Raw genomic sequence first — 22823 nt, 5'->3', positions numbered from 1 at the left:
TACATTACACTCGGTCCCTTCATCCAAGTCATTAATGTAGATTGTTAATAGTTGAGGCCACAGCACTGATCCCTGCGCCACCCCACTAGTTACAGATTGCCAACCTGAAAATGACCAATTATCCCGACTCTCTGTTTTCTGTTAGTTAGCCAATCCTCTATCCAATCTAATATATTACCCCCAACCCCGTGAGCTCTTATCTTATGCAGCAACCTTTTATGTGGCACCTTATCGAATGCCTTTTGGAAATCCAAATACACTACATCTACTGATTCCCCATTATTCACCCTGCTCGTTACCTCCTAAAAGAACTCTAGTAAATTTGTCAAACACAATTTCCCTTTCATAAAACCATGTTGACTCTATTTAATTGTTTTATGATTTTCTAAATGCCCTGCTACTATTTCCTGAATAATGGATTCGAGCATTTTGCCAACAGATGTTAGGCTAACTGGCCTATAGTTTCCTGCTTTCTGTCGCCCCCCTTTTTTGAATAAGGGCGTTACATTTGCGATTTTCCAATCTGCTGGGACGTTTCCAGATTCAAGGGAATTTTGGAAGATTCCAACCAATGCATCCACTATCTCTGCAGCCACTTTTAAGACCCTAGGATGCAGGCCATCAGGTCCAGGGGACTTGTCAGCCTTTAGACCCATAACTTTACCTAGTACTTTTTCTCTAGTGATAGTGATTGTTTTAAGTTCCTCCCCCCCTTTTGCCCCTTGATTTTCTACTATTACTGGGATGTTTTTAGTGTCCTCTACTGTGAAGACAGATACAAAATATTTGTTCAATGCCTCTGCCATTTCCTTGTTTCCCATTATTATTGCCCCAGCCTCGCCGTCTGAGGGACCAACGTTTACTTTAGCTACTCTCTTTTTATATACTTGTAGAAGCTCTTACTGTCAGTTTTTATATTTCTTGCTAGTTTACTCTCAAGCTATTTTCTCCCTCTTTACTTTTTTTTAGTCATCCTTTGCTGGTTTCTAAAATTTTCCCCAATCTTCCGGCACTAATCTTTGCAATATTGTATGCCTTTTCTTTCAATTTGAATCCATCCTTAACTTCGTTTGTTAGCCATGGTTGGTTCATCCTTCTTGATGCGCTATCAATTACTCATAAAAGACTGAGAGTTAAGAGAGTAACTAAAGGCTTTTATTAACAAAAGAATGAAGGTCTGCCTCGAGTGGTCGACCGGTCCAGAAATACAAAGGGCTGGGGAGCAGTCACCTTTATACTAGGACTTGTGGGAGGAGTCAGCCGAGGCATGTCCAGGCATGTACACAGTGGAATACAAACAGTGGTTTACCACATTCACCCCTTGTTTAAAGTTGAGTCCGGCGGGGTGAAGTGTATTAAAAGTTAGTGTATTGGAGTCTCTCCGGGGGTCTTGTCTGCCGCTGTGATCGGCGTGGCGACGGCAGGGGTAGTGGAGCTTCTGGCGTCGAGTCCTGCGTGGGCTGTGGCACAGGCGTGTCGTCCTCGTAGATGTCGAGCGGGTCGCGGGGCCCAGGCCTGCCGTCTGCTGGGGCTGGATATCGGATCGTGGGGGGGGGTGGTAGTGAGTAGTGGGTTACTGCGGCCCCCGAGGGTGCAAGGTCTCTTATGGAGACTGTGTCCTCCCGCCCGTCCGGGTATGCAATGTAAGCATACTGGGGGTTGGCGTGGAGGAGGTCGACCCTCTCGACCAGGGGGTCCGTTTTATGGGTCCTCACGTGCCTTCTCAGTAGGACCGGCCCTGGAGACATCAGCCATGGCGGTAGCGATGTCCCCGATGTGGACTTCCTTGGGAAGACAAACATTTTCTCAGGAGGGGTGGCGTTAGTGGCAGTGCAGAGCAGTGACCGAATAGAGTGGAGCGCATCGGGGAGCACATCCTGCCAGCGGGAGGTTGGAAGGCCCCTAGACTTTAAGGCTAGCAGGGCGGCCTTCCAAACTGTCGCATTTTCTCTTTCCACCTGTCCGTTCCCCCGGGGGTTGTAACTGGTGGTCCTGCTTGTGGCAATACCCCTAGTTAGCAGGCACTGACGGAGTTCGTCGCTCATAAACGATGAGCCCCGGTTGCTATGGATATAGCTGGGGAAACCGAACAGGGTGAAGAGATCGTTCAGACATTTAATGACCGTGGCACTGGTCATGTCCGGGCAGGGGATGGCGAACGGGAAACGGGAGTACTCATCAATAATATTGAGGAAGTACACATTGCGGTCGGAGGAGGGGAGAGGCCCTTTAAAATCAACGCTCAGGCGCTCGAAGGGGCGAGTGGCTTTTATCAGATGGGCCCTGTCTGGTGTATAAAAGTGCGGTTTGCACTCCGCGCAGACTTGGCAGTTCCTGGTCATGGTCCTGACCTCCTCAATAGAGTAAGGCAGGTTGCGGGCCTTGATGAAGTGGAAGAACCTGGTGACCCCCGGGTGGCAGAGGTCATTGTGGAGGGCCCGCAGTCTATCGATCTGCGCGCTGGCGCAGGTGCCACGCGATAGCGCATCCGGGGGTTCATTGAGCTTCCCGGGCCGGTACAAGATCTCGTAATTGTAGGTGGAAAGTTCGATTCTCCACCTCAAGATCTTGTCATTTTTGATTTTGCCCCTCTGCTTGTTGTTAAACATGAAAGCAACTGAACGTTGGTCAGTGAGCAGGGTAAATCGTTTTCCGGCCAGGTAGTGCCTCCAATGACGCACAGCCTCCACAATCGCCTGGGCCTCCTTCTCAACAGCGGAGTGTCTGGTCTCCGGGCCTTGGAGGGTTCGTGAAAAGAAGGCCACGGGTCTCCCCGCCTGATTGAGGGTAGCGGCCAGGGCAAAGTCGGACGCGTCGCTTTCCACCTGGAAGGGGATGGATTCGTCCACTGCGTGCATGGTGGCTTTGGCAATGTCTTCCTTGATACGGTGGAAGGCTAAGCGGGCCTCTGCCGTCAAGGGATAAGAGGTGGACTTGATCAGCGGATGGGCCTTGTCCATAGTAGGGGACCCACTGGGCATAATAGGAGAAAAACCCTAGGCACCTCTTCAGGGCCTTGAGGCAGTGGGGCAGTGGGAGTTCCATAAGGGGACGCATCCGGTCGGGGTCGGGGCCGATGACTCCGTGTTCCACAACACAGCCAAGGATGGCGAGGTGGTTTGTGCGGAATATGCACTTCTCCTTGTTATATGTCAGGTTCAGGAGTTGGGCGGTGCGGAGGAATTTTTCGAGGTTTGCGTCATGGTCCTGCAAGTCACGGCCGCAGATGGTCACATTGTCCAGATATGGGAAAGTGGCCTGCAACGCATTTTGATCTACCATCCGGTCCATCTCCCTTTGGAAGACGGAGACCCCATTGGTGACGCCAAAGGGAACCCTAAGGAAGTGGTAGAGGCGGCCGTTTGCCTCAAAGGCAGTATACTGGCGGTCCTCAGGGCGGATAGGGAGCTGGTGGTACACTGATTTCAGGTCAATGGTCGAGAAGACGCGGTACTGCGCGATCTGGTTGACCATATCAGCTATGCGGAGGAGTGGGTAGGCGTCCAGCAGGGTGTAGCGATTTATTGTCTGGCTGTAGTCGATGACCAGGCGCTGCTTCTCGCCGGTCTTAACGACCACAACCTGGGCTCGCCAGGGGCTGGTGCTGCCCTCAATAATCCCTTCCTTCAGGAGCCGCTCCACTTCGGTTTTAATGAAAACCCTGTCCCCGGCACTGTATCGCCTGCTCTTTGTGGCGATGGGCTTACAGTCGGGGGTGAGGTTAGCAAACAGTGGGGGGGGGGGGTGACTCTGAGTGTGGAGAGGTTGCACCTGGTGCGCGGCGGGCAATTTGGGAGCTGCTGGCTGCGGACTGTGAGTGGGGGTAGGGGTCCACCGTACGCCATCGTAACACTTTTAAGGTGGCACTGAAAATCTAACCCCAGCAGGATGGCAGCGCAGAGGTCGGGCAGGACCAGAAGTTTAAAATGATCGTACACGGTCCCGTCTACTACGAGTGTCACTACGCAGTAGCCGCCGATGTCCGCCGACTGGGACTTGGAGGCCATAGAAATCCGCTGGTGCGCAGGCAGGACTGAGAGAGAGCAACGCTTCACCGTGTCGGGGTGGATGAAGTTCTCCGTGCTCCCAGAGTCAAAAAGGCAGATTGTATCGTGGCCATTTACCTTAATGTCCATTGTGGAACTGGCCAGCTGGTGCGGTCTCGCTTGGTCCAGTGTAACGGATGCCAGCGTAGGGGTCGGTGTGTCGCTGCGGGTATCAGATGAGGCGGTGTTGGGGGCCTGCTGCGTTCCGGCTGTCGTCCAAGATGGCGGCGTCCATGATCCCCATGTGGCTGGAGGCGTCCAAAATGGCTGCTGTACCGGTGGTTCGCACATGGCCGGGGAGGCCCAAGATGGCGGCCCGCATGGCCCACACGCGGCGCTGCTGGGGTTCGGGGTGGCTTTGGCCCTGCAGACGTTAGTGTAGTGTCCCTTCTTCCCGCAGCCCGAGCAGATCGCATTTTTCGCCGGGCAGCGCGCTCTGGGGTGTTTTGCCTGGCCACAGAAGTAGCATTTCTGGCCTTGGGGCACTGCTGTCTGGCCTTGGGACACTGCTGCGGTAGTTGGGCCGTTGCTGGGGTGTGGCTGGGGTGGCACGGCGCTATGAGGCGGTCCTACCGTGTCCCAGGCTGTCATTCCCCGCGGCGTCCACGGTGCAGAGGAGTAGGCATCCATGCCCCGGTAGGCTGCATCCAATGATAGTGCGAGTTCAGAGGCCTTGTTGAGGTCGAGGTCACTCTGCTCCAACAGTCGCTGTCGGGTGTAATTGGATCTGTGGCCCGCTACAAAAGCATCCCAGATAAGTTCCCCTGTGTACACGGCGGCCTTTACATCCTTACAACCACAGTCCCGGCCAAGCACAGACAGTGCCTGAAGGTATTCCACGGTCGATTCCCCAGGTTGTTGTTTACGACTCCCCAGAAGGTGCCTGGCGTACACTTCGTTCACTGGCGCGTGTACTGGTCCTTGAGGAGCTTGATAGCGTCCGCGTACGAGGTTGCGTCTTGGATGACCGAGTACACTCGGTGGTTCACTTTGGAGGTCAGGACATCCAGTTTGTCCTCGTCCGATTTGATTGCTGCGGAGGCGGTCAGGAATTTTTCGAAACACTTAAGCCAGTGAGTAAACTTGGTGGATGAGTCCGCCTCCCGATGATCTAAGTCCAGGCATGCTGGTGTGAGGATCTTCTCCATTATAAAAATTTTGTTAATAAAATTGATGCGCTATCAATTACTCATAAAAGACTGAGAGTTAAGAGAGTAACTAAAGGCTTTTATTAACAAAAGAATGAAGGTCTGCCTCGAGTGGTCGACCGGTCCAGAAATACAAAGGGCTGGGGAGCAGTCACCTTTATACTAGGACTTGTGGGAGGAGTCAGCCGAGGCATGTCCAGGCATGTACACAGTGGAATACAAACAGTGGTTTACCACACTTCTCTTCGAGTCTTTCTTTCTCACTGGAATATATCTTTGTTGAGAGTCATGAAATATCTCCTTAAATGTCAGCCACTGCTTTTCTACCGTCTTACCTTCTAATCTATTTCCCCAGTCCACTTTAGCCAACTCTCTCCTCATACCTTTGTAATTGCCTTTATTTAAGTTTAATACTCTAGTTTCAGACTCAAGTTTCTCAGAATTCCACATTCAGTTTGAAGATATCATGTTATGATCACTCTTCCCTAGAGGATCACTGAGATTATTAATGAATCCTGTTTCATTACACATTACCAGATCTAAAATAGCCTGTTCCCTGGTCGGTTCCACAACATATTGTTCCAAGAAACTATCCTGAATACACTCTATGAACTCATCCTCAAGGCTACTTATGCCAATTTGATTTGTCCAATCTATGTGAAGATTAAAATCGCCCATGATTATTGCAGTGCCTTTCTTACAAGCCCCTATTATTTCTCAATTTATACTCTGTCCTATAATGTAGCTACTGTTAGGGGGCCTATAGACAACTCCCCACCAGTGCCTTCTTTCACTTACTATTTCTTACCTCCACCCAAATTGATTCTACATCTGAAATGTCTGAGCCAAGATCATTTCTCACTATTGTACTGATCTCATCCTTTATTAACAGAGCTATCCCACCTCCTTTTCCTTTCTGTCTATCCTTCTGAAATGTCAAATATCCCTGAATATTCAGTTCCCAGCCTTGGTCACATTGTAACCACATCTCTGTGATGGCTATTGGCTCATACCCATTTATTTCTATTTGTGCCGACAACTCATCTATCTTGTTACGAATGCTGCATGCATTCAGATAAAGAGCCTTTAATTTTGTCTCCTCATCACGGGCCCCGTGTGAAAGGGTCCTCGCCCGCGGGCCCCGTGTGAAAGGGTCCTCGCCCGCGGGCCCCGTGTGAAAGGGTCCTCGCCCGCGGGCCCCGTGTGAAAGGGTCCTCGCCCGCGGGCCCCGTGCGAAAGGGTCCTCTGCTCTTCCGATGGCTGTGAGCCCACGGGCGCTGTGTGATGTGGTGCTCAGTCGTACAGATGGAGAAGGTCACAGTGGGGAGTGGGCTTCAGCTGCTCAAATTCCCAGTCCTGATCTCTCTCTCGCACTCCCTGTGGGCGCTGCTCCTCCTTGGGTACCTTGGCCGAGTGACCATCGCCTGTGAACCTTGAGGGGCTATATGACCACAAAGGGTCGTGGGCGAGCCCAGTCACGTGCGGACATCAGGTGAGGACACCATTGGGCTTGGGTCTGGAACGGGAGCGCGGCCGTCACCTGTAGAAGGGCCCGCCGGGGAGTAGAGGCTAACCAAATGGAAGGGGCTGTTTGACTCGCTGCAGCTTCTAACACGTCCTGTTTTACGCTTCTCAGACTTACCTTCGGAATCTGGGAATTAACCAGTCTCCGACCAGCATATTGGGATCTAAAGGGCCTTCGAGACAGCTGGAGTTCGCCCCATTCGAGCTGAAAAAACTGATCGAGGCAGTTGCTGCAACAACCAAAGGATTCCAGGGTGCAGCAGGTAAAACCTTGTACACCAAGTGAGCTCGGAGTGTGTCCAAGGGGAGGAGTGAGGTCGGAGTGTGTGTAAGGGGAGGAGTGAGCTCGGAGTGTGTGTAAGGGGAGGAGTGAGCTCGGAGTGTGTGTAAGGGGAGGAGTGAGCTCGGAGTGTGTCCAAGGGGAGGAGTGAGGTCGGAGTGTGTGTAAGGGGAGGAGTGAGCTCGGAGTGTGTGTAAGGGGAGGAGTGAGCTCGGAGTGTGTGTAAGGGGAGGAGTGAGCTCGGAGTGTGTGTAAGGGGAGGAGTGAGCTCGGAGTGTGTGTAAGGGGAGGAGTGAGCTCGGAGTGTGTGTAAGGGGAGGAGTGAGCTCGGAGTGTGTGTAAGGGGAGGAGTGAGCTCGGAGTGTGTGTAAGGGGAGGAGTGAGCTCGGAGTGTGTGTAAGGGGAGGAGTGAGCTCGGAGTGTGTGTAAGGGGAGGAGTGAGCTCGGAGTGTGTGTAAGGGGAGGAGTGAGCTCGGAGTGTGTGTAAGGGGAGGAGTGAGCTCGGAGTGTGTGTAAGGGGAGGAGTGAGCTCGGAGTGTGTGTAAGGGGAGGAGTGAGCTCGGAGTGTGTGTAAGGGGAGGAGTGAGCTCGGAGTGTGTGTAAGGGGAGGAGTGAGCTCGGAGTGTGTAAGGGGAGGAGTGAGCTCGGAGTGTGTGTAAGGGGAGGAGTGAGGTTGGAGTGTGTGTAAGGGGAGGAGTGAGCTCGGAGTGTGTGTAAGGGGAGGAGTTAGCTCGGAGTGTGTCCAAGGGGAGGAGTGAGGTCGGAGTGTGTGTATTAAAGGGAGGAGTGAGGTCGGAGTGTCTCTATTAAGGGGAGGAGTGAGGTTGGAGTGTCTCTGTTAAGGGGAGGAGTGAGCTCAGAGTGTCTCTATTAAGGGGAGGAGTGAGGTTGGAGTGTCTGTATTAAGGGGAGGAGTGAGGTTGGAGTGTGTCTATTAAGGGGAGGAGTGAGGTTGGAGTGTCTCTATTAAGGGGAGGAGTGAGGTTGGAGTGTCTCTATTAAGGGGAGGAGTGAGGTTGGAGTGTGTCTATTAAGGGGAGGAGTGAGGTTGGAGTGTCTATTAAGGGGAGGAGTGAGGATGGAGTGTCTCTATTAAGGGGAGGAGTGAGGTTGGAGTGTCTATTAAGGGGAGGAGTGAGGTTGGAGTGTATTAAGGGGAGGAGTGAGGATGGAGTGTCTCTATTAAGGGGAGGAGTGAGGTTGGAGTGTCTCTATTAAGGGGAGGAGTGAGGTTGGAGTGTGTCTATTAAGGGGAGGAGTGAGGTTGGAGTGTCTCTATTAAGGGGAGGAGTGAGGTTGGAGTGTCTCTATTAAGGGGAGGAGTGAGGATGGAGTGTCTATTAAAGGGAGGAGTGAGGTTGGAGTGTCTATTAAGGGGAGAAGTGAGGTTGGAGTGTCTCTATTAAGGGGAGGAGTGAGGTTGGAGTGTGTCTATTAAGGGGAGGAGTGAGGTTGGAGTGTCTATTAAGGGGAGGAGTGAGGTTGGAGTGTATTAAGGGGAGGAGTGAGGTTGGAGTGTATTAAGGGGAGAAGTGAGGTTGGAGTGTCTCTATTAAGGGGAGGAGTGAGGTTGGAGTGTCTCAAGGGGAGGAGTGAGGTTGGAGTGTGTCTATTAAGGGGAGGAGTGAGGTTGGAGTGTCTATTAAAGGGAGGAGTGAGGTTGGAGTGTGTCTATTAAGGGGAGGAGTGAGGTTGGAGTGTCTATTAAGGGGAGGAGTGAGGTTGGAGTGTATTAAGGGGAGGAGTGAGGTTGGAGTGTCTATTAAGGGGAGGAGTGAGGTTGGAGTGTCTCTATTAAGGGGAGGAGTGAGGTTGGAGTGTTTCTATTAAGGGGAGGAGTGAGGTTGGAGTGTTTCTATTAAGGGGAGGAGTGAGGTTGGAGTGTGTCTATTAAGGGGAGGAGTGAGGTTGGAGTGTGTCTATTAAGGGGAGGAGTGAGGTTGGAGTGTCTCTATTAAGGGGAGGAGTGAGGTTGGAGTGTCTCTATTAAGGGGAGGAGTGAGGATGGAGTGTCTATTAAAGGGAGGAGTGAGGTTGGAGTGTCTATTAAGGGGAGAAGTGAGGTTGGAGTGTCTCTATTAAGGGGAGGAGTGAGGTTGGAGTGTGTCTATTAAGGGGAGGAGTGAGGTTGGAGTGTCTATTAAGGGGAGGAGTGAGGTTGGAGTGTATTAAGGGGAGGAGTGAGGTTGGAGTGTATTAAGGGGAGAAGTGAGGTTGGAGTGTCTCTATTAAGGGGAGGAGTGAGGTTGGAGTGTCTCAAGGGGAGGAGTGAGGTTGGAGTGTGTCTATTAAGGGGAGGAGTGAGGTTGGAGTGTCTATTAAAGGGAGGAGTGAGGTTGGAGTGTGTCTATTAAGGGGAGGAGTGAGGTTGGAGTGTCTATTAAGGGGAGGAGTGAGGTTGGAGTGTATTAAGGGGAGGAGTGAGGTTGGAGTGTCTATTAAGGGGAGGAGTGAGGTTGGAGTGTCTCTATTAAGGGGAGGAGTGAGGTTGGAGTGTTTCTATTAAGGGGAGGAGTGAGGTTGGAGTGTTTCTATTAAGGGGAGGAGTGAGGTTGGAGTGTGTCTATTAAGGGGAGGAGTGAGGTTGGAGTGTGTCTATTAAGGGGAGGAGTGAGGTTGGAGTATCTGTTAAGGGGAGGAGTGAGGTTGGAGTGTCTGTTAAGGGGAGGAGTGAGGTTGGAGTGTCTGTTAAGGGGAGGAGTGAGGTTGGAGTGTCTGTTAAGGGGAGGAGTGAGGTTGGAGTGTCTATTAAGGGGAGGAGTGAGGTTGGAGTGTCTCTATTAAGGGGAGGAGTGAGGTTGGAGTGTCTGTTAAGGGGAGGAGTGAGGTTGGAGTGTTTGTTAAGGGGAGGAGTGAGGTTGGAGTGTCTCTATTAAGGGCAGAATTGTGTTTGCTGCCCTTGTCCCCATTAAAACCATTTCTCTCACCCTGGTATGACCCCATCTCCGCTCCCTTAAGTCCAAGGGATGTAGACTTTAATGTTAATGGCAGACAACTGGTTCAGCCATTCATCCCATTATCGGGTCCTGCTCTCCTCTGCCATTCTGCCTTACTCATAGAGTCATAGAGTAATACAGCACGGATAGAGGCCCTTCGGCCCATCGTGTCCGCACCGGCCATCAAGCCCTGTCTAATCTAATCCCATATTCCAGCATTTGGCCCGTAGCCTTGTATGCTATGGCATTTCAAGTGCACATCCAAATGCTTCTTAAATGTTGTGAGGGTTCCTGCCTCCACAACCCTTTCAGGCAGTGAGTTCCAGACTCCAACCACCCTCTGAGTGAAAAAGTTCTTTCTCAAATCCCCTCTAAACCTCCCGCCCTTTACCTTGAATCTATGCCCCCTAGTTATTGACCCCTCTACTAAGGGAAAAAGCTCCTCAGCATCCATCCTATCTATGCCCCTCATAATTTTGTACACCTCAATCATGTCCCCCCTCAGCCTCCTCTGCTCCAAGGAAAACAAACCCAATCTGCCCAGTCTCTCTTCATTGCTGAAGCGCTCCAGCCCTGGTAACATCCTGGTGAACCTCCTCTGCACCCTCTCCAACGCGATCACATCCTTCCTGTAGTGTGGCGACCAGAACTGCACACAGTATTCCAGCTGTGGCCTAACCAGTGTTTTATACAGCTCCATCATAACCTCCTTGCTCTTGCCTTCATTAGCCGAGGCATTGAATATAAGTATCCCATATGCCTTTTTTACCACCTTATCCACCTGTTCCGCCGCCTTCAGGGATCTGTGTACTTGCACATCCAGATCCCTCTGACCCTCCGTCTTGCCTAGGGTCTTTCCATTCATTGTGTATTCCTTTGCCTTGTTAGTCCCCCCCAAAGTGCATCACCTCGCACTTTTCCGGGTTAAATTCCATTTGCCACTGTTCCGCCCATCTGACCAACCCATCTATATCGTCCTGCAGACTGAGGCTACCCTCCTCGCTATTTACCACCCTACCAATTTTTGTATCATCCGCGAACCTACTGATCATACCCTTTACACTCATATCCAAGTCATTAATGTAGACCACAAACAGCAAGGGACCCAGCACCGATCCCTGTGGTACCCCACTGGCCACAGGCTTCCAGTCACAAAAACAACCTTCGACCATTACCCTCTGCCTTCTGTCACTAAGCCAGTTTTGTATCCAATGTGCCAAGGCACCCTGGATTCCATGGGCTCTTACCTTCTTGACCAGTCTCCTGTGCGGGACTTTATCGAAGGCCTTACTGAAATCCATGTATACCACATCCACTGCGTTACCCTCATCCACACACCTAGTCACCCCCTCAAAAAATTCAATCAAATTAGTCAGACATGATCTTCCCTTGACAAAGCCATGTTGACTATCCCTGATTAATCCTTGCCTCTCCAAGTGGAGATAAATTTTGTCCCTCAGGATTTTTTCCAATAATTTTCCTACCACTGATGTTAGGCTCACTGGCCTGTAGTTCCCCGGTTTTTTCCTACTACCCTTCTTGAATAATGGTACTACATTAGCGGTTCTCCAGTCCTCTGGCACATCCCCTGTGGCCAGAGAGGTCCTGAATATATGTGTTAGAGCCCCCGCAATCTCCTCCTTTGCCTCACACAGCAGCCTGGGATACATTTCATCCGGGCCTGGGGATTTATCCATTTTTAGGCCAGCTAAAACCGCCAATACCTCCTCCCTCTCGATGTTAATATGTTCGAGCATATCACAGTCCCCCCGCCCTATTTCTATGTCTACATCGTCCTTCTCCATAGTGAAAACAGATGCAAAAAATTCATTTAGAACCCCTCCTACATCTTCCGGCTCCACACACAGATTGCCACTTTTGTCCCTAATGGGCCCTATTTTTTCCCTAGTTATCCTCTTACCCTTAATATACTTATAAAACATCTTCGGATTTTCCTTTATTTTGCTCGCCAGTGTTATTTCATGGCCCCTCCTTGATCTCCTAATTTCTTTTTTAAGTATCCCCCTGCACTTTTTGTACTCCTCTAGGGCTTCCTCCGTCTTTAGCCTTTTGTATCTACCAAAAGCCCTCCTTTTTTTCCTAATCCATTCTCGTATATCCCCTGTCATCCAAGGTTCCCTGTGGTTTTTGGAACCACCCTTGACCTTTACGGGAACATGTTGCCATTGTATGATCTCAATCTCCCTTCTGAAAGCCTCCCATTGCTCCGATGCGGATTTTCCTACAAGTAGCTGATCCCAGTCCATTTTGGCCAGATCCTGCCTTATCCTATTAAAATCGGCCTTCCCCCAATTTAGAACCTTTATTTCCGGCCCATCCCTGTCCTTTTCCATGACCACCTTAAATCTTACCATATTATGGTCACTATCACCAAAGTGCTCACCTACTAGCACTTTTTCCACTTGGCCGGCCACATTCCCTAGAATTAGGTCCAGTACCGCCCCCTCTCTTGTAGGACTTTCTACATGCTGGCTCAAAAAGCTCTCCTGGATGCACTTTAAGAATTCTACACCCTCTGAGCCTTTCGCACTCTGACTATCCCAGTTAATATTGGGGAAGTTGAAATCCCCCATTATTATTACCCTATTATTTGCACATTTCTCTGAGATTTGCCTACATATCTGTTCCTCTATCTCCCCCTGACTGTTTGGAGGCCTATAGTACACTCCCAGCAAGGTGCTTGCCCCCTTTTTGTTTTTAAGCTCCACCCATATGGCCTCATTAGAGGACCCTGCTAATATATCATCCCTCCTTACTGCAGTAATTGACTCCTTAATTAATATTGCGACACCCCCTCCTCTTATACCTCCCCCTCTGTCTCGCCTGAAGATTCTGTACCCCGGAATATTGAGCTGCCAGTCTTGCCCTTCCCTCAACCATGTCTCCGTGATAGCAACAATATCGTACTCCCATGTGTTTATCAACACCTTCAGTTCATCCACCTTATTTGCAAGACTCCTTGCATTAAAATAGATGCCATCCAGCCTTGCCCTTATATATTTGCCCTGTCTACCATTCCAGGTTCATCCCGGAATGCAAAAATAACCCCCGGCTTCTCGTCACGACAAACCGTCTCCTTAAATCCCTCTCCCCTGCCTCCTCCACCACCAACTCCAACAAGTGCGAGGAGCTCGTGGACTTCTTTGTCACAAAGATTGAGACCTACGTTTAGCTGCCTCTGTCACTTCCCTCCCTTCCCCATGCCCACCGGGCCAAACCTCCCCTAAGATGCCCCCCCTGTCCTAGCCCTGAACTCGCATCTTTTTCTAGTTTCTCTCCTATCTCCCCTCATGCTCTCTCCGAGCTCATCTTGTCCACGAGAGCCACTTCTTCCCTCGACCCTATTCCCACCAATCTGCTGACCACCCAACTTCCCTTCCTGGTCCCCATGTCAGCTGATATTGCTAATGGCTCCCTCTCCTCAGGTACTGTCCCCCTCCCCTTTAAACCTGTAGTCATCACCCCCTCCTCAAAAAAACCCACCCTTGACCTCTCTGTCCTCGCAAACTACCGCCCCATCTGCAACATCCCTTTCCTCTCTACATCCTTGAACGTGTTGCCATCCTCCCAAATCTGTGCCCATCTTTCCCGCAAGTCCATGTTTGAATCCCCCCCCACAAATCAGGTTTCAGCCTCTGCCACAGTGCAGAAACAGCCCTTATCAAAGTCACAAATGACATCCAATGTGACTGTGACCATGGTAAACTATCCCTCCTCATCCTTCTCAACCTGTCTGCTGAAACCCTCACCTATGCCTTTGTTACCTCTAGACTTGATTATTCCACACATTCCTGCAGGCCACCCATCTTCCGGCCTCCATAAACTTAACCTCATCCAAAACTCTGCTGCCCCGTGTCCTAACTCGCACCAAGCCCCGTTCACCCATCACCCCCTGTGCTCGCTGCCCTACACTGGCTCCTGGTTAAGCAATGCCTTGATTGAAAAATTCTCATCCTTGTTTTCAAATCTCTCCATGGCTTTGCCCCTCCCTATCTCTGTAACCTACTCCAGCCCGACAACCCTCCGAGATCTCTGCGCTCCTCCAATTCTGGCCTTTGTGCATCTCCGACTTTCATCGCTCCACCACTGGTGGCCGTACCTTCAGCTGCCTGGATCCTAAGCTCTGGGAATTCCCTCCCTAAACCTCTCCACCTCTTCTCCTTAAAGACGCTGCTTAAAACCGACCTCTTTGACCAAGCTGCCCGAATATCTCCTGATGTCGCTCATTGTCAAATTTTGTTTGATATCGCTCCTGTGAAGCGCCTTGGGACGTTTTACTACGTTGAAGGCGCTATATAAATGCAAGTTGTTGTTCTCTGTAGCCGTTGACACGGTGACCATAGTGTCCTCCTCCATCGCCCCTCCTCCGTTGTCCAGCTGGGTGGGACTGCACTCGCCTGGTTCCGTTCTTATCTATCCAGTCGTAGCCAGAGAATCGCCTGCAACGGCTTCTCTTCCCGCTCCCGCATCGTTACCTCTGGGGTCCCCCAAGGATCGATCCTTGGCCCCCCTCCTATTTCTCATCTACATGTTGCCCCTTGGCGACATCATCCGAAAACATAGTGTCAGGTTCCACATGTACGCTGACGACACCCAGCTCTACCTCACCACCACCTCGCTCGACCCCTCCACTCTCTCTGATTTGTCACTCTGCTTGTCCGACACACAGTTCTGGATGAGCAGAAATTTCCTCCAGTTAAATATTGGGAAGACCGAAGCCATTGTTTTCGGTCCCTGCCACAAACTCCGTTCCTGGGCCGCCGACTCCGTCCCTCTCGCTGGCCACTGTCTTGAGACCAGACCAGACCAGACCGTTCGCAACCTTGGTGTCCCGTTTGGCTCTTGGCTGAGCTTCCGACCCCATATCCGGGATGTCATGAAGACCGCCGCCTTCACCTCACCAACTGCAGTGGTGCGAGAAGGCGGCTTGCCACCACCTTCTTGAGGGATAACGGGGGGGGGCAATGGGCAACAAATGCCGGCCTTGCCAGCGGCGCCCACATCCCAAGAATGGAAAAATGATTCCCTTCGTATCCCAGAGGGAAATTCCCGCCCCACCAGCTGCCGTTCTGGCTGAGATGGGCCAGCCCAGGATCCAAGCTGGGTCCATGCTGTTCCGTATGGCTCAGTCGCACAGTTGGCCTTGTTCTCCGCCACCAGGCGAAGGGGATCAGATTTTATGCTCTTATTTTCTACTTTAAAAAAAAAAAATTTAAAATGCCATTTTTTTAAAAACAATGTTTGCTGACTGAATTGAGATATTTTAAGTTGTTGCTCCTTGCTGATGATTATCCACTCCCTTGAATTGCAGGAGTCTCCCCGCTGGACTGTATTTCTAGATGCAGTTTCTATTCCGATACCCTGACCCACAGCACGTCCATTCCTATGGGTTCCGAGACAGGCCGGGACAGCCCTGTCCCCACCGAGCTGTCGCCAGGCACCGTCGACAGGGTAGCCAGTGATCCAGCCATTAGCCAGTGCAGCTCTGGGTACCCTCTCGCCAACAGACAGCTAGACTTCTGCAGCCAGCGTCCAGCCCGCGCACCATCGAATTCGTCCGGAGGGGAAAGCTTGCCGAGCCCTCCGTTCCTGAGCGTGGCGTCGAGCCATGACTCCAAGTCCGTTTCCAGGAGAGTCGGACAGTTATTAAGCAAGTTCGAAGGCGTCCGCGACCCAGCGCCGTTCTGCTCCTCCCCCGGGAGGGAGGGAACGCCCGCTGCAACTCCCGCGGCCGACCTCCAGATGATTGGAGACAAAACAGAGCCCTTCCCGTCCAGCCCAGGGGGCTGGAGGCACCCTCAACCCCACCGCGATGACACACCACGGCGTGACGACTCCTTCATCGGGTCGAAGACACTGAATGAGATCCGCCAGCTGCTGGGCGAGGCAGGAAAGCCCCATGCCGGCCGATGGGGCTCGTTCTCTGCAGACTTCCTTCTGGAGAGTCCTGACTCGGGCAAGGACGAGGCAGCGACCCTGGGGAGCGACGAGGAGAACCAGTTCCTCTCTCGCTGTGCGGACATGAGCCCACAGACCGTGACTGTGACACCGACCAAGGAGTGGCTGGACGAGAGTCCCGGGCCAGGAGCAGGGGCCGCCCGCAGGACACATCTCTCAGTCGGGAACACCAGCGGCGCCGCCCGCTCACCCCCAGAGGAGGGAGAGTGGTGGGAGCCCCTCGAAGGGCAAGTGAGGCCTACGGGCAGAGAAAGGTCGACACGGCTCGCCTCCGGTAGCCACGCGGGGAGAGCTGAGCCCGAGGGCTGCAGTGGGGCCACCGCGGGCAGGGCGGGACCTGGGGCGGGCGCGGCAGAATCAGCGGTCCGTCCCCGAGCCTCCGCCAACCCCGCTGCGCTGACCGCCTCCCATCCACCAGCAACCCCACCCACTCCCCGACTCGCTGCCCTGCCTCGGAGGGCCCGCATGCACAGTGATGACAGCGGTGTGAGCGGAGAGCTCGAGGAGGGCAGCAGCATGGACTCGCTGGCTGCCCGAGTGGCCAACCTGCTCCAAGGCCAGTGTCCCGCGGAGCTGGCAAGTAACCTCATCAGGGCAGCGGATGAAGTGGAACACAGAGCACAAGGTAAGAGAATCAACGAGCTCCTCGTATCCACGGTTGTTGAACTACCTGTTTATATTACCATCGCCAGTTAAAAATCTGCCCTGCGAGTGTTTGATGGGACAGTGTAGAGGGAGCTTTACTCTGTATCTAACCCGTGCTGTACCTGCCCTGGGAGTGTTTGATGGGACAGTGTAGAGGGAGCTTTTCTCTGTATCTAACCCGTGCTGTACCTGCCCTGGGAGTGATTGATGGGACAGTGTAGAGGGAGCTTTACTCTGTATCTAACCCGTGCTGTACCTGCCCTGGGAGTGTTTGATGGGACAGTGTAGAGGGAGCTTTACTCTGTATCTAACCCGTGCCGTACCTGCCCTGGGAGTGTTTGATGGGACAGTGTAAAGGGAGCTTTACTCTGTATCTAACCCGTGCTGTACCTGCCCTGGGAGTGTTTGATGGGACAGTGTAGAGGGAGCTTTACTCTGTATCTAACCCGTGCTGTACCTGCCCTGGGAGTGTTTGACGGGACAGTGTAGAGGAAGCTTTACTCTGTATCTAACCCGTGCTGTACCTGCCCTGGGAGTGTTTGATGGGACAGTGTAGAGGGAGCTTTACTCTGTATCTAACCCGTGCTGTACCTGCCCTGGGAGTGTTTGATGGGACAGTGTAGAGGGAGCTTTACTCTGTATCTAACCCGTGCAGTACCTGCCCTGGGAGTGTTTGATGGGACAGTGTAGAGGGAAATATGCCAAAATTCTCAACGAATATACATTCCATTGAGAAATAAAAACTCCATGGGAAAAGTGATCCATCCGTGGTTAACTAAAGAAGTTAAGGCTAGTATTAGATTAAAAGAAGGGGCTTCTACTTTTGCAAAGTATAGTAGTAAGCCTGAGGATTGGGAGAGCTTTAGAAACCAGCAAAGGAGGACCAAAAACTTGATGATAAGGGAGAAAATTGAATATGTGGATAAAGTAACAAGAAACATAAAAGCGGATTGTAAGAACTTCTACAAGTATGTAAAAAGGAAGAGAGTAGCAAAAGTAAGCGTTGGTCCCTTAGAGGCTGAGACAGGAGAAATTATAATGGGGAATAAGGAAATTAGAATGACTTGAAACAACTGCTTTGTATCTGCCTTCACAGTAGAAGACACAAAAAGCTGACCCAAAACAGTAGGGAATCAATGGACTAATGAGAGTGAGGAACTTAAAGTCATTAAGATCAGAGAAAAAGTACTTGAGAATCACTCTTCTCTTCTTCTTAGGCAGTCCCTCGGAACCGAGGATGACTTGCTTCCACGTTAAAAATGAGTTCGCAGGTGACTGATGAGTCCAATGCGGGACCTACAGTCTCTGTCACAGGTGGGGCAGACGCTGGTTGAAGGGGCGGGTGGGTGGGGTGCTTGGGTTGACGTGCGCTCCTTGCGTTGCCTGCGCTTGGCTTCCACTTGCTCCTGGTGAAGAGACTCGAGGTGTTCGGCACCTTCCCGGATGCTTCTCCTCCACTTTGTGCGGTCTTGGGCCAGGGATTCCCAGGTGTCGGTGGGGATGTTACACTTTTTCAAGGAGGCTTTGAGGGTGTCCTTGAAGCGTTTCCTCTGCCCACCTGAGGCTCTCTTGCCGTGCCGGAGCTCCGAGTAGAGCGCTTGTTTTGGGAGTCTCGTATCGGGCATGCGGACGATGTGGCCCGTCCATCGGAGCTGATTGAGCATGGTCAAAGCTTCGATGCTGGGGATGTTGGCCTGAGCAAGAACACTGACTTTGGTGCGCCTATCCTGCCAATGGATTTGCAGGATCTTGCGGAGACAGCATTGGTGGTACCCCTCCAGTGCTTTGAGGTGCCTGCTGTACATGGTCCATGTCTCTGAGGCATACAGCAGGGCGGGTATCACTACTGCTCTGTAGACCATGAGCTTCGTGCCGGGTTTGAGGTCCTGGTCTTCAAACACTCTCTTCCTCAGGCGACCGAAGACTGCACTGGCACACTGAAGGCGGTGTTGGACTTCGTCGTCGACGTCTGCCCTTGTTGACAGTAGGCTCCCGAGGTATGGAAAGTAGTCTATGCTGTCCAAGGCCTTGTCGTGGATTTTGATAATCGGGGGGGGGGGCAGTACTGTATGGCGGGGGCAGGTTGGTAGAGGACCTTTGTCTTACGGATGTTTAGTGTAAGGCCCATGCTCTCGTATGCTTCGATGAAGGTGTTGACGATGGTTTGGAGTTCGACCTCCGAGCGAACGCAGACGCAAGCGTCGTCTGCATACTGTAATTCGACGACAGAGGATGGGACGACCTTGGATCTGGACTGGAGGCGACGGAGGTTGAACAGTTTCCCGTTTGTTCTGTAAATTATCTCCTCTCCAGTGGGGAGCTTACTGAGGGTGAGATGGAGCATTGCAGCAAGGAAGATCGAGAAGAGCGTTGGTGTGATGACAAAGCCTTGCTTGACCCCAGTTCGTACGTGAATTGGGTCTGTGGTGGAACCATTGGTCAGGATCACTGCGTGCATGTCGTTGTGAAGCAGGCGGAGGATAGTGACAAACATTTGAGGGCAGCCAAATTTGAGGAGGACACTCCATAATCCCTCATGGTTGACAGTGTCGAAGGCCTTTGTGAGATCAAAGAAGGCCATGTACAGCGGTTGGTGCTGTTCCCTGCATTTCTCTTGTAATTGACATGCAGTGAAGATCATGTCCATTGTGCCCCTTAGTGGGCGGAATCCGCATTGCAACTCTGGGAGGAGCTCTTCTGCACTGGGAGAAGGCGATTGAGGAGGATTCTTGCAACGACTTTCCCTGTGACAGATAGCAGGGAAGCTCCTCTGTAATTACCGCAATCGGACTTGTCACCTTTCTTGAAGGTGGTCACAATTACGGCGTCTGAGATCCCCTGGCATGCTCTCCTCCTTCCAGATAAGAGAAATTAGTTCATGTATTCGCGCCAATAGTACTTCTCTGCCATGTTTTAGCGCCTCGGTGGGGATTCCATCTGCTCTTGAGGCCTTGTTGTTCTTCAGTTGTCGGATGGCCTTTTCAACCTCATGCCGGGCTGGGGTTGTGCTGAGATGGTGGCGGGCAGCATACTGCGGGATCGAGTTGAAGACACTCGTGTCGAAGACAGAGTCGTGGTTAAGGAGATCTTCGAAGTGCTCCTTCCAGCGGGCACTGACTGCCTCTCTGTCCTTGATGAGTACCTCTCCGTCTTGGCCCACTGTGGGGAAGGGCCTTGGGTGCTTGGGCTGTAGATCGTCTTGACTGCGCTAAAAAATCCATGCACGTCGTGGTTGTTGGCTAGCTGCTGGATCTCCTGCGCCTTCTCCACCCACCATCTGTTCTTTAGGTCGCGAGTTTTTTGTTGGACCTCGGCCTTCAGGCTTCTGTAGAGCTGTTTTCTTGCTCTCCAGTTGTGTTGCTGTTTCCAGATCAGGAATGCCTTGCGCTTGCGGCTTATTAGCTCCTGGATCTCCTGGTCATTCTCATCGAACCAGTCTTGGTGTTTCCTGGTTGAGTGACCGAGCGTCTCTTCACTGGTGCTGATTATGGAGGCCTTGAGTGCAGACCAGACACTGTGGGCACTCTGTGTCTCTGCATCACTGGGAGTCGTCAGGTTGTTTGTGAGGCACAGGCTGAATAGGGCTTTCTTAGCGGGGTCTTTGAGTGCTCCAACGTTAATTCTCCTGCAGCATTGTTTCTGTTGCCGCCGCTGTTTTGGGACTACGTTGATGGAGATGACAGAGTGGATTAGGCGGTGGTCTGTCCAGCAGTCATTAGCTCCTGTCATGGCGCGGGTGATGCGGACGTCCTTGCCGTCCCTCGCTCGGACGATGACGTAGTCCAGCAGATGGACTAAAAGCCGACAAATGCCTTCGACCTGATGGCCTACGTGCTCGGGTTCTGAAAGGATGCATTGGTTTTGATCTTCCAAAATTCCCCAGATTCTAGAACGGTCCTAGCAGATTGGAAGGTAGCAAATGTAACCCCGCTATTCAAGATAGGAGGGAGAGAGAAAACGGGGAACTTCAGGTCAGTTAGCCTGACATCAGTTGTCGGGAAATGCTGAAATCCATTGTTAAGAAAGTGATAGCAGGGCACTTAGAAAATCATATGATTAAGCTGTGTCAACACGGTATTATGAAAGGGAAATTGTGTTTAACAAATTTATTTGAGTTTTTTGAGGATGTAACTAGCAGGGTAGATATGGGGAACTAATGGATGTAGTATATTTGGATTTCCAAAAGGCATTCGATAAGGTGCCACATAAAAGGTTGTTAGCAAGATAAGGGCTCATGGGGTTGAGGGTAATCTATTAGCATGGATAGAGGATTGGTTAATGGACAGAAAACAGAGAGTAAGGATAAATGGGTCAATTTCAGGTTGGCAGGCTGTAACTAGTCAGGTGCCACAAGGATCAGTGTTGGGGCCTCAGCTATTTATAATCTATATTAATGACCTAGATGAAGGGACCGAGTGTAATGTATCCAAGTTTGCTGATACAAAGTTGGTGGGGACAGTAAGCTGTGAGGAGGGCACAAGGAGTCTGCAAAGGGGTATGGACTGGTTAAGTGGGTGCGCAATAAGGTGGCAGATGGAGTATAATGTAGGGAAATGTGAGGTTATTCACTTTGGTAGGAAGAATAGAAAAACAGAATATTTTTAAATGGTGAGAAACTATTAAATGTTGGTGTTCAGAGAGATTTGGGTGTCCTCGTACAGGAAACACAGAGAGTTAGCATGCAGGTACAGCAAGCAATAAGGAAGGCAAATGGCATGTTGGTCTTTATTGCAAGGGGGTTGGAGTATAAGAGTGAGGAAGTCTTGCTCCAAGTGTACAGGGCCTTGGTGAGACCACACCTGGAGTACTGGGCACAGTTTTGGTCTCCTTATCTAAGGAAGGATATACTTGCCTTGGAGGCGGTGCAACGAAGGTTCACTAGATTGATTCCTGGGATGAGAGGGTTGTCCTATGAGGGGAGATTGTGTAGAATGGGCCGATACTCTCTGGAGTTTAGAAGAATGAGAGATGATCAGAGTGTGTGGGAACACGGGAATTTACAGGAGTGGAAAAGACGGAAGTATTCCAGCTACCCAGTCCCAGAGTTCCAGAAACGGCCTGATGTTGTACGCGAGAGTCAGAAAAGCACATACTCACCAGTAACAGCTCAGCCACCGGGGGTACTGAGGGCTACAGTGAGCAGAAGCTGACAGCTTCTCCTTTGATCTAGATTGGAAACAGATAAAGCTGTTAACGCAGCCTCTCGAACCACTCTCAATCCTCGATGAAGAGGACCGGAGGAAGATTGAAGAAATCAAAGCAGAATTACTTCAAACATCGAAGAATCTCGTCAGCCCTCAGGTAGGATTAAGAAAGTGCTTTCGTCTTCAGATTGTTGGTCTGTACCCAACCTGTGCTGTACCTGCCCTGGGAGTGTTTGATGGGACAGTGCAGAGGGAGCTTTACTCTGTATCTGACTCGTGCTGTACCTGCCCTGGGAGTGTTTGATGGGAGAGTGTAGAGAGAGCTTTACTCTGTACCCAACCCGTGCTGTACCTGCCCTGGGAGTGTTTGATGGGACAGTGTAGAGGGAGCTTTACTCTGTATCTAACCCCGTGCTGTACCTGCCCTGGGAGTGTTTGATGGGACAGTGTAGAGGGAGCTTTACTCTGTATCTAACCCCGTGCTGTACCTGCCCTGGGAGTGTTTGATGAGTCAGTGTAGAGGGAGCTTTACTCTATATCTAACCCGTGCTGTAATAGGCCGTATAAATATGTGGTGAGGGCTAAGCATCTATATTCAGACAAAGACTGTGTTCCTGTCTCTTAAGCTAATTGAGTCTGGCGGTTGTGTGGTAGTGAGTTGATTGAACTGCTGCTGACTGACAGTAATTGTGCTCTCTCCGCCCATCATTCTCCCAAATCATCTGTAAATGTCAAGGTGAATAAAGCCAGGCTGAAATAAGCTACGAGTTTTCCACCTGTGCAGTTACTATGACCCACCTGAGGCCCTCGATGCACTCTCTGTGAGCTGTGCGTGTTAGAGTAACAGTCAGTAAACAAAGCGGGGCATGTCTGGACCTGACCAGTGCTGTCAGAGTGGGCCAATGAGAGACGTGTGGAGTTGGATGTAGAGACAGCCTGGGGACTGTTTCCACCAACAAGAACCAACATTGCAGTTCACTGCCTGGAGGGTAAGGTAGAGATTCTGTTGCTGCAGTGTGTGTAACCTTGCAGGTCCTGGATGCTCGTGTTCCCGTTCAGTGTAATAATGTTCCAGTTTCTGTATCCTCTATTCGGTCTCAGTGTATAATCTGTGCCAGCTA

General features: G+C 51.4%; 1 protein-coding gene across 4 annotated transcripts in view; it reads left to right on the top strand.

The window, feature by feature from the left end:
- alms1 (ALMS1 centrosome and basal body associated protein) overlaps window positions 1-22823 on the top strand; it is a 98764-nt gene that overhangs the window by 32907 nt on the left and 43034 nt on the right. For all 4 annotated transcript variants that reach the window (XM_085976289.1, XM_085976280.1, XM_085976296.1 and 1 more), the window contains exons 6-8: window positions 6831-6981; window positions 15267-16538; window positions 21729-21859. In XM_085976289.1, the coding sequence (XP_085832415.1) occupies window positions 6831-6981; window positions 15267-16538; window positions 21729-21859 (1554 nt within the window). The remainder of the gene's footprint in view (window positions 1-6830; window positions 6982-15266; window positions 16539-21728; window positions 21860-22823) is intronic.

This window comes from Somniosus microcephalus, chromosome 2 (genome assembly GCF_052327205.1).
Source record: "Somniosus microcephalus isolate GS21.2 chromosome 2, FLI_Smic_1.0, whole genome shotgun sequence".
NCBI lineage: Eukaryota > Metazoa > Chordata > Chondrichthyes > Squaliformes > Somniosidae > Somniosus > Somniosus microcephalus.
This window is presented reverse-complemented; position numbering and strand designations above follow the sequence as displayed.